This window comes from Herpailurus yagouaroundi, unplaced genomic scaffold, assembly GCF_014898765.1.
Source record: "Herpailurus yagouaroundi ecotype Mexico unplaced genomic scaffold, PumYag 195, whole genome shotgun sequence".
Lineage (NCBI taxonomy): Eukaryota > Metazoa > Chordata > Mammalia > Carnivora > Felidae > Herpailurus > Herpailurus yagouaroundi.
Window position 1 is genome coordinate 2,448,508 of NW_024412426.1, and position 12,661 is coordinate 2,461,168.

The 12,661-nt window shown below is 42.3% G+C and overlaps 1 protein-coding gene across 7 annotated transcripts in view; it reads left to right on the top strand.

Moving 5' to 3' along the window:
• Window positions 1–12,661, top strand: part of HHAT (hedgehog acyltransferase) — a 321,149-nt gene that overhangs the window by 69,340 nt on the left and 239,148 nt on the right. For all 7 annotated transcript variants that reach the window (XM_040446368.1, XM_040446370.1, XM_040446366.1 and 4 more), the window contains one exon: window positions 11,983–12,177. In XM_040446368.1, the coding sequence (XP_040302302.1) occupies window positions 11,983–12,177 (195 nt within the window). The remainder of the gene's footprint in view (window positions 1–11,982; window positions 12,178–12,661) is intronic.

The window sequence follows — 12,661 nt, forward strand, 5'->3', positions numbered from 1 at the left end:
TCCTTGATGACAGCACAGAGCCTGCTTGGGTCTTGCTGTCCTCCCGCCCCCCCCCCCCCAAAAAAAAAACCTTAAAAAATTTTGATTATAGGGAGAGGTTTTAACATAATTTCATGACTAATATATCATTTAGAAAAACAAGGAAAATATAATTAATGAGCTTGATATAAGAAATATGTGTAAATTATTATATCTAACAACTGGAGAATTCACAGAATATTTATAAAATTTAATGACATATAGACCATACATTTCAACACATTTCAAAGTATTTTCAACAAAATGTCAAAATATCTGTTCTATATAGGTTACTCTCTTTAATCCCAGTGCAATTAAGTTTGGAAACCGGTAACACGAGATGACCTAAAAACTCTAACTCATTTAGAAATTAAAGAAAACATACTTTTAAATAACTTGTAGGTCAAAAAGAGATCATCATACTATAAGTTAGAAAATAGTTAGAAATAAATGAAAAATGCTACATGTATCAAAACTTGTAGGGTGTGGCTAGCATGGTATTTAATTGGAAACCATAATCCTACACATTCCTATTAAGAAGAAAGGCTGAAAAATAATGAGCAAAGTACATACAGTTTAAGAAGTTAAAGAACAGAAAAAAGGAAGGAAGAAAACAACAAAAATAAAAGTAGAAATTAATGGTAAGATTGGTCAAGGAAAAAGAAAGTGCACAAATAACCGATATTATGGAAAAGCTGATGAAAAAATATAGTAAGAGGATATATATTTTGCACAACTTTACACCAAAAATCTTGAAAACTTTGGCAAAGCAGACAAATTGCTGGAAATATAACTTACCAAAACTGACTCATGAAGAAATAGACCAGATAGTTACTAAAACCATGAAAAGAAATTTAATCACTAGTCAAATCTATTTAAGAAAATACTAGTAATCAGGGCGCCTGGGTGGCTCAGTCAGTTAAGCATCCAACTTTGGCTCAGGTCATGATCTCATAGTCTGTGAGTTTGAGCCCCGCGTCGGGCTCTGTGCTGATAGCTCAGAGCCTGGAGCCTGCTTCAGATTCTGTGTCTCCCTGTCTCTCTGCCCCTCCCCCACTCATGCTCTGTCTCTGTCAAAAATAAATAAAAAAATTAAAAAAAATAAAAAAACCACTAGTAATAAACCAATTCTGCCAAACATCCAGACACAAATGACTTAAATCTTAACCAGGCTTTTTCAGAAAAGAGAAAAGGAGGAAATGTATATTTAATGAAGATAGTATAAGATTGGTACCAAAATCAAAGGATATGCCTTACCAGAAATTATGACTTACAAAGATATAATAATTAGGACATTGTTGTATTGGTACCAGGATAGACAAATAGACCAATGGAACAGAATAGAGTTTAGAAAATACCTATGCATAGATGGAAACTTGATTTATGACAGAATTGGCATTTCATATCTATGTGGAAAAGATGAACTATTCAGGGGTGCCTGGGTGGGTCAGTTGGTTAAGCGTCTGACTTCAGCTCCGGTCATGATCTCACAGTTTGTGGGTTTGAGCCCCGTGTAGGGCTCTGTGCTGACAGCTCAGAGCCTAGAGCCTGCTTTGGATTCTGTGTCTCCCTATCTCTCTACCCTTCCCCCACTTGTGCTCTGTCTCTCAAAAGTAAATAAATGTTTAAAAAAATTTTTTTAAATTATTAAAAAAGATGAACAGTTCAGTAAGCAGTGCTGACCTAATTGTTTAGCTATATTAAAAAGAAATGAACACTTAACTCATACGACACGTAATCCTTTTCAAGGTAGATTAAGGATTTAAAAAAAAAAGCATATAACTTTTACAAGTGTGATCTAGACTATCTGTTGATATTAGGGTTGAGAAAGATTTCTTTAGACCCAAAAAATACAAAACTGTAAAGGAAAACAATTGATAAGTTTACATTAAAATAAGAACTTCTCAATGTATAATTATGTGTAATCATCAGTGTATAATTAATGTACATCTTTGGATGTAGCCAAAGACACAACGAAGAAAGTGAAAAGGTAAGTCACTAATAGAGTTGTTTGCAACCTGACAGAGGATTAGTATTTGGAATATATAAAGAAATTTCCTAAGAAAAAGACAAATCACCCAATAGAAAAAAATGGCACAAATGTGAAAAGGAATTTGCAGAAGAGGAAGCATAAATGACCAGTAAACTTAGAACACCTGTTCAACTTTTTTTTAGTAATCAAACAAATACATCTTAAAGCTGTATCATTTCCCACTTTCCAGCGTAGCAAACACAAAACAAAAATCCTGATTGTATCAAATAACAGCTACCTGAACTCATACAGAAAGGTTGTGCATATGTATTGGTACAGCTTCTTTGTAATATATTACTTCAAAGAGATGCACAGCCCAAGGCTACTAGTGCTACTTCTGACATAGTCTCTGGAGAAACTCTTTTTGCCAGTCAGGGGGCAAGTCAGGCCATTCATTGCAGTGATTGATGTTTGTAATGAAGAACCAGAAGGAATCCAGGTGTCCGTTATGGGGAAATGGAGGAATTACAGTTGAACGTATTCCATGGAAAGGACTGAATCATAGCTAGAATTGTCAACATGGATGAATTTTTGGATCACAACATTGAGCTAGTAATAAGGCTAGTTGCAGAGGAATCCATCAGATAAGATCCCATGTTTATAAAGCTCAGAATTGTGCAAAACTAAATGATACATTCACATATATGCTTACAAAGATGAGATTACTGTTAAAATTCAGGATAGCGGTTATGTCTGGTTGGGGTGGGAAGTGGATAGAATTGGGGGGAATGCAGGCCCACCCCTCTTTTCCCCTTTGACAGTTTATGACTTGTTTTAATTGAGGTATAATTGACATATGCCCAGGAGCCTCTAAAGCACTGATGTAGCCTTGTCTTCTCTTAAGCTGGTGGTGGGTATGCCAGTGCTATTTCATTATTCTTTATACCTTACAAATCTTATAAACGTTCCTTTCTCTGTGTTTGATTTTTGATATACTGTAAATGGACATGTGGAAGAGTGAAGTGGGGCAGAAGGAGAGCTGAGGGTGCCTTGGGCACACTGACTGTTTCACATGCACGGAGACTGACGTGGCCACGTCGGATTGGTCTCCTTTGCCTCTCACTCTTACTCTTGCTATTTCTTGTTTGCTTTCTACAGATCAGTGTTTTCTGTAGCTTTTTTTCATTGTCACTACCCCTGTTCCTCCAGAGTCTTTTTACATAAAACTTTTCCTGATTGTGACTTTCTTACTGTGAAATTTTAATACCACAGATATACTGTCCGTTTTATGTACTATATGCATGCCTGTGCTTTGTGCCTAAAGAGTGATGTTTTCTTGTCCTCAAGAACCAACTCCCCCCCCCTCCCCCACCCCTGGGAGGAGATCTAGCCCCTTGGAGAATTTGAGATGTAGATTAACTTTAGGAATGCTCTTGACCGGATGCTCCTCCCTCTTTCCAGACTCCCTCCATTTTTAGCTCCCATTTGCATGGACCACCGTCAGAAATCTACCTAGGTTAGGATATAGATGTTCTTCCGTTTAATTTGCTTGTTACTTTGAGTTGAGACTCTTTTTATCTTAGGCAGTTTTCAGAGTAGTTGTGGGAAGGACTTGGGTAAATCCCAGCTTTGCTGCTTTCAAGCCACACAGTGTTAAGCGAGTTAGTCGATAACTTTGAGCCTGTTCATTTGTGCAATAGGGATGGTGCTGCTTGCTTCTTGGGGTGGTGGTGAGGGTCTGATGTTTTTCAAGGTTATGCGTGTATAAGATAAAAGCCAAGTACGTGGTGGCTGCTGCTGTGGTCTGCTGGTATTTGCTGTGTGCTGTGACTGGTCTGTGTGTGCTCCCGGGAGCAGTCACCTCTAGGGTGTTCAAGGGAGGAAGCAACTGTCTTGGGATTCTAAAGCCCCTGAGGGCAGAGGCTGCCTATTCAGCCATACCTATACTCTGCCCATGGATGTCTTTCTCTGACCCTCTTTTTTTATTTTTTATTTTTTATTTTTTTTGTTTTTTTTTTAATATATGAAATTTATTGTCAAATTGGTTTCCATACAACACCCAGTGCTCATCCCAAAAGGTGCCCTCCTCAATACCCCTCACCCACCCTCCCCTCCCTCCCACCCCCCCATCAACCCTCAGTTTGTTCTCAGTTTTTAACAGTCTCTTATGCTTTGGCTCTCTCCCACTCTAACCTCTTTTTTTTTTTTTTTTTTTTCCTTCCCCTCCCCCATGGGTTTCTGTTAAGTTTCTCAGGATCCACATAAGAGTGAAACCATATGGTATCTGTCTTTCTCTGTATGGCTTATTTCACTTAGCATCACACTCTCCAGTTCCATCCACGTTGCTACAAAAGGCCATATTTCATTTTTTCTCATTGCCACGTAGTATTCCATTGTGTATATAAACCACAATTTCTTTATCCATTCATCAGTTGATGGACATTTAGGCTCTTTCCATAATTTGGCTATTGTTGAGAGTGCTGCTATAAACATTGGGGTACAAGTGCCCCTATGCATCAGTACTCCTGTATCCCTTGGATAAATTCCTAGCAGTGCTATTGCTGTCTCTGACCCTCTTTCAAGCTTGGGTTGTTGGGGGAAAGGATTGAGAGCCACAGCCCTTCCCCCTGGGAAGTTGGGTGAGAACAAGAGGGGACCAAACACTGATCTTGATTGTGGACCTGATGTACTGGTGGGTTGGGATCCTGGGAGGAGGAGTGGGCACCTGTGCCTGGAGGTGTGAGGGAAGACCTCCCAGGAGGTGCTCATGAGCTGCAGTTTGAAGGAAGTGGAAGGGTTTGCTTCTTTTGGCTTCTGGCATTTCATTACCAGGCCCAGGGGGACAGGTGGACTTTACATCCGCAGAGCACATCATATGCAAAGTCAGGAGGCGGTGTTCCTTGCCAAGTGTGCACTGAGTCATCTGTGTGTGTGTCTCTCCCATCCCCTCCTCTCAACCACAGGCTTGCTTTGTGCGACAGCCAGTGGGCAGGGTTCTGCTTGTGGCTGGAGCACAGTGCTCTCTTTGTCTGAGTCTGCTTGGCCCTGATGTGTAAGTATGAACCACAGCTTTGGCCCCATTAGCTTCGTGCTTTCACCACCTGGGCCAAGTGTTCCAGATGGTCGATGTTTTGGGGACTTATGGTGGAAGATTTGGGCTATACTTGTCTTTATTCCCCCGTTTCCAGAGGCGCCATGAGTTATGGACAGACAGCACCTGCACAGATGGCATGTTAGTATGTCTGCAGTTCTCCCTGGCCCAACCCCTAAGCCCTCAAGGATGCTTCCCATCTCCAACTACTATCGCATCTCATCTCTTCCTTTGGTGGCCCAGCTCCTCCCAGAGAGAGGCAGATGAGGTTCAACAGTGTGATTTCCTTTTTTCTCTTCTCTTCCCTTCCCTTCCCTTCCCTTCTCTTCTCCAGGACAGGTCCTAAAACTTTCCACTGAGCTCCTTGGACAAGGTTAAATGCCTTTTCTCTGGGCAGGGCTTTCTCTCCGGGTTTTGGCGAGACTGGACCAAGGACCGGTACCCTGGGAGGGGAGGCTGAGTAATGGCTCTGAGCTTTGGCTGTGGGTTTGTTATGACTGGATTGTGTGTTGGGTGGGTCAGACAGTTGCCTCCTTTCCTGAACACCCCTGTGGCCTTGCTACCACCTGAGACATTGTGTTCTCTGCCCTCAGAGCTAAAAATATCCCTGTGTGAACCTTTTGAGAGGGCTGGCCTGGTGTGGGGGCTGAGGGTGGCTGCTGTTGCTAACCACAGAGCGACGTTTTCACTGTACCTCTGACTGGCAGAACCCACATTATTAGCACCGGGCCCTGACCAGCTGAGCTCATCAGCCACAGGACTGAAAAGCGTGGTTCCGTGGCGTTGGCTGAAGTGAGGAAACTAACCTCTGGAAGGCTGCGGTCAACAGTGTTCTCTGCCAGCATCTTATTGAAACCACACACCTAATAGGAATCTCTTGTGTTAACCAGACTCTTCTTCCTCCATCAGTGCATATCTAAGGAGGGATGGAATTGGCTTTGTTTGGGCCCACTGGCCTTTGCTCCCAGGAGAAGCAGCTAGAATGTGGTTGTTGGGACTCTGGGATGGTTTTGGGTTTTCCCTCTTTGTTTGGGGATAGGTGTGTGTGTGTGTGTGTGTGTGTGTGTGTGTGTGTATGTGTGTATGTGTATATATATGTATGTGTGTATATATATGTGTGTGTGTGTATATATATATATATATATATATACAGATACATATACACATGTATATATATCCCTCCCCAAAATATATAACTATATTTTTTAGTAGCAGCTGCAATTGATGTAGTATGTAATAAATTATGGCATACATAAGGATTATTGATTGACTTTACTTATTTCTCAAACAACTGCCCCCACTGAGTGGTTTCTGGGCAGATGTACAAAAAGAATTCATAGACAGCAAAACCTGGTATAGTTGCCAACAGTTGTCCTCACCAAGGCTTTACCCTTTTGCTCTTCCCGATGGAGCTAAGCTAATGAGGGAACCACACAGGCACATCCTTTTATCATTCGGTGCCTGCAGCATAGAACAAGCTGAAGTGGGAGAAAAGTAAGGATGCTGTAAGAGGGGGCATTGCCAGTCAGCTCATCTTGTGGCTGGGTCTTGACTCCCAGTGAAGAAGATTTGAAGAAAAGGAGGGCGAGTGCATAGTTTTTCCTCAGGGGTGGTGATTTCAGTCTTGGAAACACACCAGTTTAGGGTTCGTCTCTCTGAACAACCCCCCCACCCCAGTGGGTGGGGTGATGAGCAACAGATTCTATCACAGATGTCTGCTTTCATAGCTTGGTGCCTGTGCCCTATCGGTTGTAAACTATTTGAGATTTCCCCCAGCACAGGTAGAGTTGTAAGAGACCCCTGTGATGGAAAACAGACAGTAGGCAGGGAGAGGTCAGGTGACTCCCTCCGTTCCATCTGCACTGGCAAAGCAGCCTTTGTTTATAAGGGGTTAAGCGGTATAAGTAGGGACCTTGGAAAACAGCAGATTTTCATGTTAGTGGACTAAACAGCCCCAAATTTTGGTGCTAACTTCTTGTTAGTCATAACTACTAGGTTAAGTCCAAAGACTTGGGGAAGCATATCCTTCGACCATATCTACCCATGTACCCACCCAACTGTTCCACCATTCATTCGTTTATCCCGCATTTATGGAGTGCTTGCTATATGCTAGGCACCATGTTAGATTCTGGGCTTATATTACTGTAATTTGAACAAGGCAGGATATTAGCCTGTGAAGGGGGACTATCAAGCAGAGAGTCCACAATGGGCCATCTTGAGAAATAGTTCAGCATAGACACAGGGAGCAGTGGGAGCAGAGGGCAGGTGGCCGACCTACTTCAGTCTGGGGCGGGAAGCACTGTGTCCCATGAGGAAGGCTACTGCATTCTCAGTTTGCCATTTTGTCAACTGTCACAGAAATGTAGTTTCTTTCTGATTGTTTGCTAGACTTTTAAAAGTTTCTTCTCTTCCCTTACCTGCCTTTTCATCTTCTGTTAGAAACTGAAGAGCCTGGAATAAGGTGAGTGAAGGGGGTCAGGAAAGTCCTATACCTCAACAAAGTTTGCCCAGCCTGTCTTACTCTCGAGCTTCAGGTTGCTCACACTTTGATGCTTTTTGAAAGAGATTTGTGAATGCAAATTAAAGCCACAGTGAGATACCACTGCACACTTGGCAGACTGGCTCAGATGAAACCTAGTGACAGTGCCAGATGCTGGTGAGGACGGGAATAAAATGGAGCACTCATACCTTCCTGGTGGAAATGCTGTTTAGCAGATTCTTCTAGAACTAAACATGCAACTACCATGCAACCCAAACAATGCACTCTTGGGCATTTATCCCAGAGAAATAAAAACTTATTTTTACACAGAAAACTGTACACATATGTTTATATCACTTTTGTTCAGAATAACAAAAAACTGGAAACCCAGATGTTCTTTTACAGGTGAATGGTTAAATAAGTGGTGAGACATCCGTAACATGGAATACTACACAGCAGTAAAAAGGAGCAAACTTTAAATACCCTCAGCAACTTGATGAGTCTCCAGGGAATTACACTGAGTGAAAAAAGCCAATCCCAAAGGTTGCATACAATTCTTCAAGTAAAATTTTAGAAATGGGGAAGATGGTGGTGGTTTCCAGGGGTTAAGGATGTGGGATAAAGGGAGTGGGAAGGAGGTAGTTGCAAAAGGGCAACACAAGAGATCCTTATGGTGATAGAACTATTTACCTCCATCTGTAAAGATAAGATGTTACGTATCTTTACTGTGGTGGAGACTGAACCTATACCTGTGATAAAATTATATGGAACTAAACACACACACATACAAAGGAGTACAAGCAAAACTGGGGAAACCTGGATAAATTTGGTGGATTGCAGCAATGTCAATATCCTCGCTGGATATGGTATGGTTTTGCAAAATATTACCATTGGGAAAAACTGGGTGAAGTGTAGGAGGGGGGATCTCTTTGTATTATTTCTTTTTTTTTTTTTTTAATTTTTTTTTTTCAACGTTTACTTATTTTTGGGACAGAGAGAGACAGAGCATGAACGGGGGAGGGGCAGAGAGAGAGGGAGACACAGAATCGGAAACAGGCTCCAGACTCTGAGCCATCAGCCCAGAGCCTGACGCGGGGCTCGAACTCCTGGACGGCGAGATCGTGACCTGGCTGAAGTCGGACGCTTAACTGACTGCGCCACCCAGGCGCCCCACTTTGTATTATTTCTTATAACTGCAGGTGAATCTACAACTATCTCAAAAATCTCAAAAGCATTGTATAGAATTAGAATTTAAATTTCTAACTTAGAAACATCACAGCCCAGCTTTAAATTAAGCTCATGTTTTGTGTACTTTACTTGATCAAAATGATTCTTTGTGCCTTCTTCTCAAGTGGCCCATAATTTCCAGTCATAATCATTACTTAATTTAAACAAACTGGGATTTTGTTGACTCTTAGGTGGATTTTTTAAAACTTGAGCTTGACATAGATTATGTGTGTGATCAAAACTGTGTATCTGCCCAGGTTGCCCCGAAAGCTTGGGGGAAAAAGTCTTAAAGTCCTTCTGGCAAGGAATGAGAAGTCTTGTTTTTGAATAAAACATAACCCATTTTATTTTTGATTTTTGAAACGTTAGGTAGTTCCCAGCATATTTGGTGTCAGAAGCTTAATACCTGCTACTTAAGCATTTTCACTAAAGAGGTAGACAAAAGTTTGATAAATACAGAAGCACTTTTGGAGTAGATATCGGTGAAACAGGCCTCCCTAGGCCTTTGCATATGAAAATGGTCTTTGAAGCACTTGGGGAAAGACCCCTTCCTCAGGCCATCCAGATGCAGCTTGTATGGGTGGGCAGGGTCACTCTTCCATTTCTAGCCCCTCTCCAGCTGCCACAACCCTGGGATCATGACCTGAGCCAAAATCAAGAGTTGGATCCTTAACTGGGGTGCCTGGGTGGCTCAGTTGGTTAAGTGTCCGACTTTATCCCAGGTCATGATCTCACAGTTCGTGAGTTTGAACCCTGTGTCGGGCTCTGTTCTGACAGCTCAGAGCCTGGAGCCTGCTCCAGATTCTGTGTTTCCGTCTCTCTCTGCCCCTGTCCTGATTGTGTTCTGTCTGTCTGTCTCTCTCTTCCTCAAAAATAAGAATAAACACTAAAAAAAATAAAAAAAAAAGAGTTGGATGCCCAACTTACTGAGCCACCCAGGCACCCCCTAATTTATAGAAGTTTTTAAAAAGTAGGTATTATTTTTATCTTTTTCTTTACATCACCTGTCTGCCATGGATGCCTCGACCCCCTGGGGAGAATGAGTAGATAATATGAGGGCTAGTGGAGAACATGAAGGCAACGTGAGAGTGTTTTCTGTGCTTCCTTAGAATGGTATTAAATGTGGTCTGCCTGTCCTAGATGGCAAGAGGAAGACAGTGGGGGGTGTGAATTGGGGACAAACATGTGGGCCTGTACGGTAGCTTTGGTGGGCACAGTTAAATTCACCAGAGAATCTCCTTCAGCTTTTTCCAAATTGAAGCCCCTTAGTCTTTGGTTAAGTTCCCAAATGAAAGCCAAACAAACAGGCTTCTTCCAAATGGGTCAAATAACGCTTAATAAAAGTGTAGCTGTGTGTATGTACGTTGCCATGTGTGCGTGGAAAAGGATTCCTGGTGGTAAAAGCTGTGGATTATGTTGGAAAAACCTTTTTTTTTTTTTTTTCTCATTTGTTGAAACTACTTCCTAAAATGGTCTTTGGCGACCTTGTTTCTTATAAATGGACTCTGCCCAAAGGTGAGTATTTGGGGGAAAATCTGAAGCAAATTTATGTAGCTGTTTTCTGTGGGCAGTAGGATGGAAAAATAGTAAAACTGAACTGCAGTTTTCTCTGATTTTCTTGGAACTTAAAAGTGGCTGACCTAGCTGCTCATTCAAAATGTTCTCTCTTGGGGCGCCTGGGTGGTGCAGTCGGTTAAGCGTCCGACTTCGGCCAGGTCACGATCTCGCGGTCCGTGAGTTCGAGCCCCGCGTCGGGCTCTGGGCTGACGGCTCGGAGCCTGGAGCCTGTTTCCGATTCTGTGTCTCCCTCTCTCTCTCTGCCCCTCCCCCGTTCATGCTCTGTCTCGGTCCCAAAAATAAATAAAAACGTTGAAAAAAATTAAAAAAAAAAAAACAAAAAAACCCCAAAATGTTCTCTCTTGGGCTGGAGCATAGGTTTGGGAAGGGATGGTACTTTGGCAATATTTTGGAAGAGTTAGCATGTAAGGATGAGATTTACAGTTTGTGGTCCACATCCGTCTTTGTTTTAAGGAATTCTTCATGTTTTCACAAGGAGACCTATTTCAAGCATTCCCAACTTTTCAATGTGGTGTATTCCTGGAAACCATATTTTTAAATGTACACCAGAAAGACCCGTTGTATCCCCCTCTAGGACTAGACAACTAGTATTGGTCATGTTCTTACTATGTATGCAGACACTGTGGAAAGTGTTTTACATGCATTAAGTTAATCCTCATGAAGTACATGCCCTTATCCTAATTGTACATATGAAAAAACTGAGGCATGGAGAGATGAAGTCACTTGCCTGGGGTCACACAGGTAGTTAATGGGGATACCAGGATTTATTTGGGCAGTTGGACTTCAAAGCTTGAGTAATGAAACCCCTATAATACGTTGCCTCTCTAACAATGTTAAAACAGTATTGTGGTTTTAAGTAAGGATTTATCAGCCAGATATGACCAAGAATATGTCATAAAAGCAAAGGCATATTCATTTAGTTATTTACTGTCAGTAATTATAAAACTTTATAATTGGATAGAACGACATTCTGATTCTCCTAAAATGCGAATGAACATGCCAATCAGATTGACTATACAAAGGCCTCAATATTGTATAAAGCAGGTAAGATATACTTTTTCTGTAAACAGTAAACAATACGTTAGTAAAAATACACTGAGATATTTCAATGTAGAAATCTGGTTTGGACCTTAGAAAGCCGTTTGTGGTTTGGTTGGCTCAACTGTCTCAATCAAACACCTGAGAAATGTGTACAAATACTTTCTTTTACCTTCACATTTGCAGGATGGTGTACGCAGGGTTCTGGGCTGGTGGTTTTCCCAACGGGCTTCTGGCTTCCATAGTGTCTTTTGAAAAGTCGGCTCAATATCTTGTTGTAGGATCCAGTGGTCTGGGTGGCTTTGGCTGAAGGCAGGAAAGTGGCTCCTTCTGGGTGGATCTGGTGGAGTTCTAGGGTAGGCAGCCGTCACTTTAGGGCTAATGTGGAAGGTCCTTCTGAAACCTGTTTGGGTTTCACTAAATCCCCAGGGCAGTGAGAATAGTTTGGTTAATGGATCAGTAAGCATTATGCATCTATGTAGAACCTTTAATAGCAATACCCATTCACTCACTCTTTTCTCTTTTCCTCTCTGCCCTCTCCCTCTGTGTGTCTCTCACTGTGTCCCTCCCTGTCTGCAGCACAGACCCTGGATCCTGGGGGCTTATGGAATGTGGGCCTCCTGGTGTGTTCTGGGGGCCCAAGGCACGGCCATAATTTTTCTCCACACCCTCATCTCCTTCTGCGTGGCCCAGTTCCAGTCGCAGCTCCTGTCATGGCTCTGTTCTCTCTTCCTGCTCACCACACTGAGGCTGCAAGATGTGGAGGAAGTTAAGGTAAGTGTCTCTGTTTTACCCTTGAGAAGAAGGCCCCTTTAGAAGTGCTCCCATTGGGTAGATGCCTTTGCTTTCAGCCAAGAGTCAATTGAAGAATCATGGTGGGGGTCCCTCTAGTGACCATATGGGGTTGATGCATGTGAATCCTGGTGTGTTGCCTTCTGGAATCTTGTCTTTTGTGTCTGACCCTGTCTTAGCCCTCTAAGGTTGCCCAGGGCTGACCTTCTACCTCTTTTCCCAGTGTGGGTAGGCATGGATGGTGCCAGATGTCATAGGAACAGAGGGTAAGGAGCAACAGGAAAAGAAAGCAATAGTCTTCTATGCATTTAACAAAAAAATCATCTGTAGAGTGCTCTACAATTTATGGGGAACTTCCACATGCCTCATCTCCTGCAGTACCCATGATAGTCCCTGCAACAGATAAGGAAGGTATTTTCCTTGCACAGAAAACCTTGGGAAGTTTTGATATTCTTTCTTTAGTCAT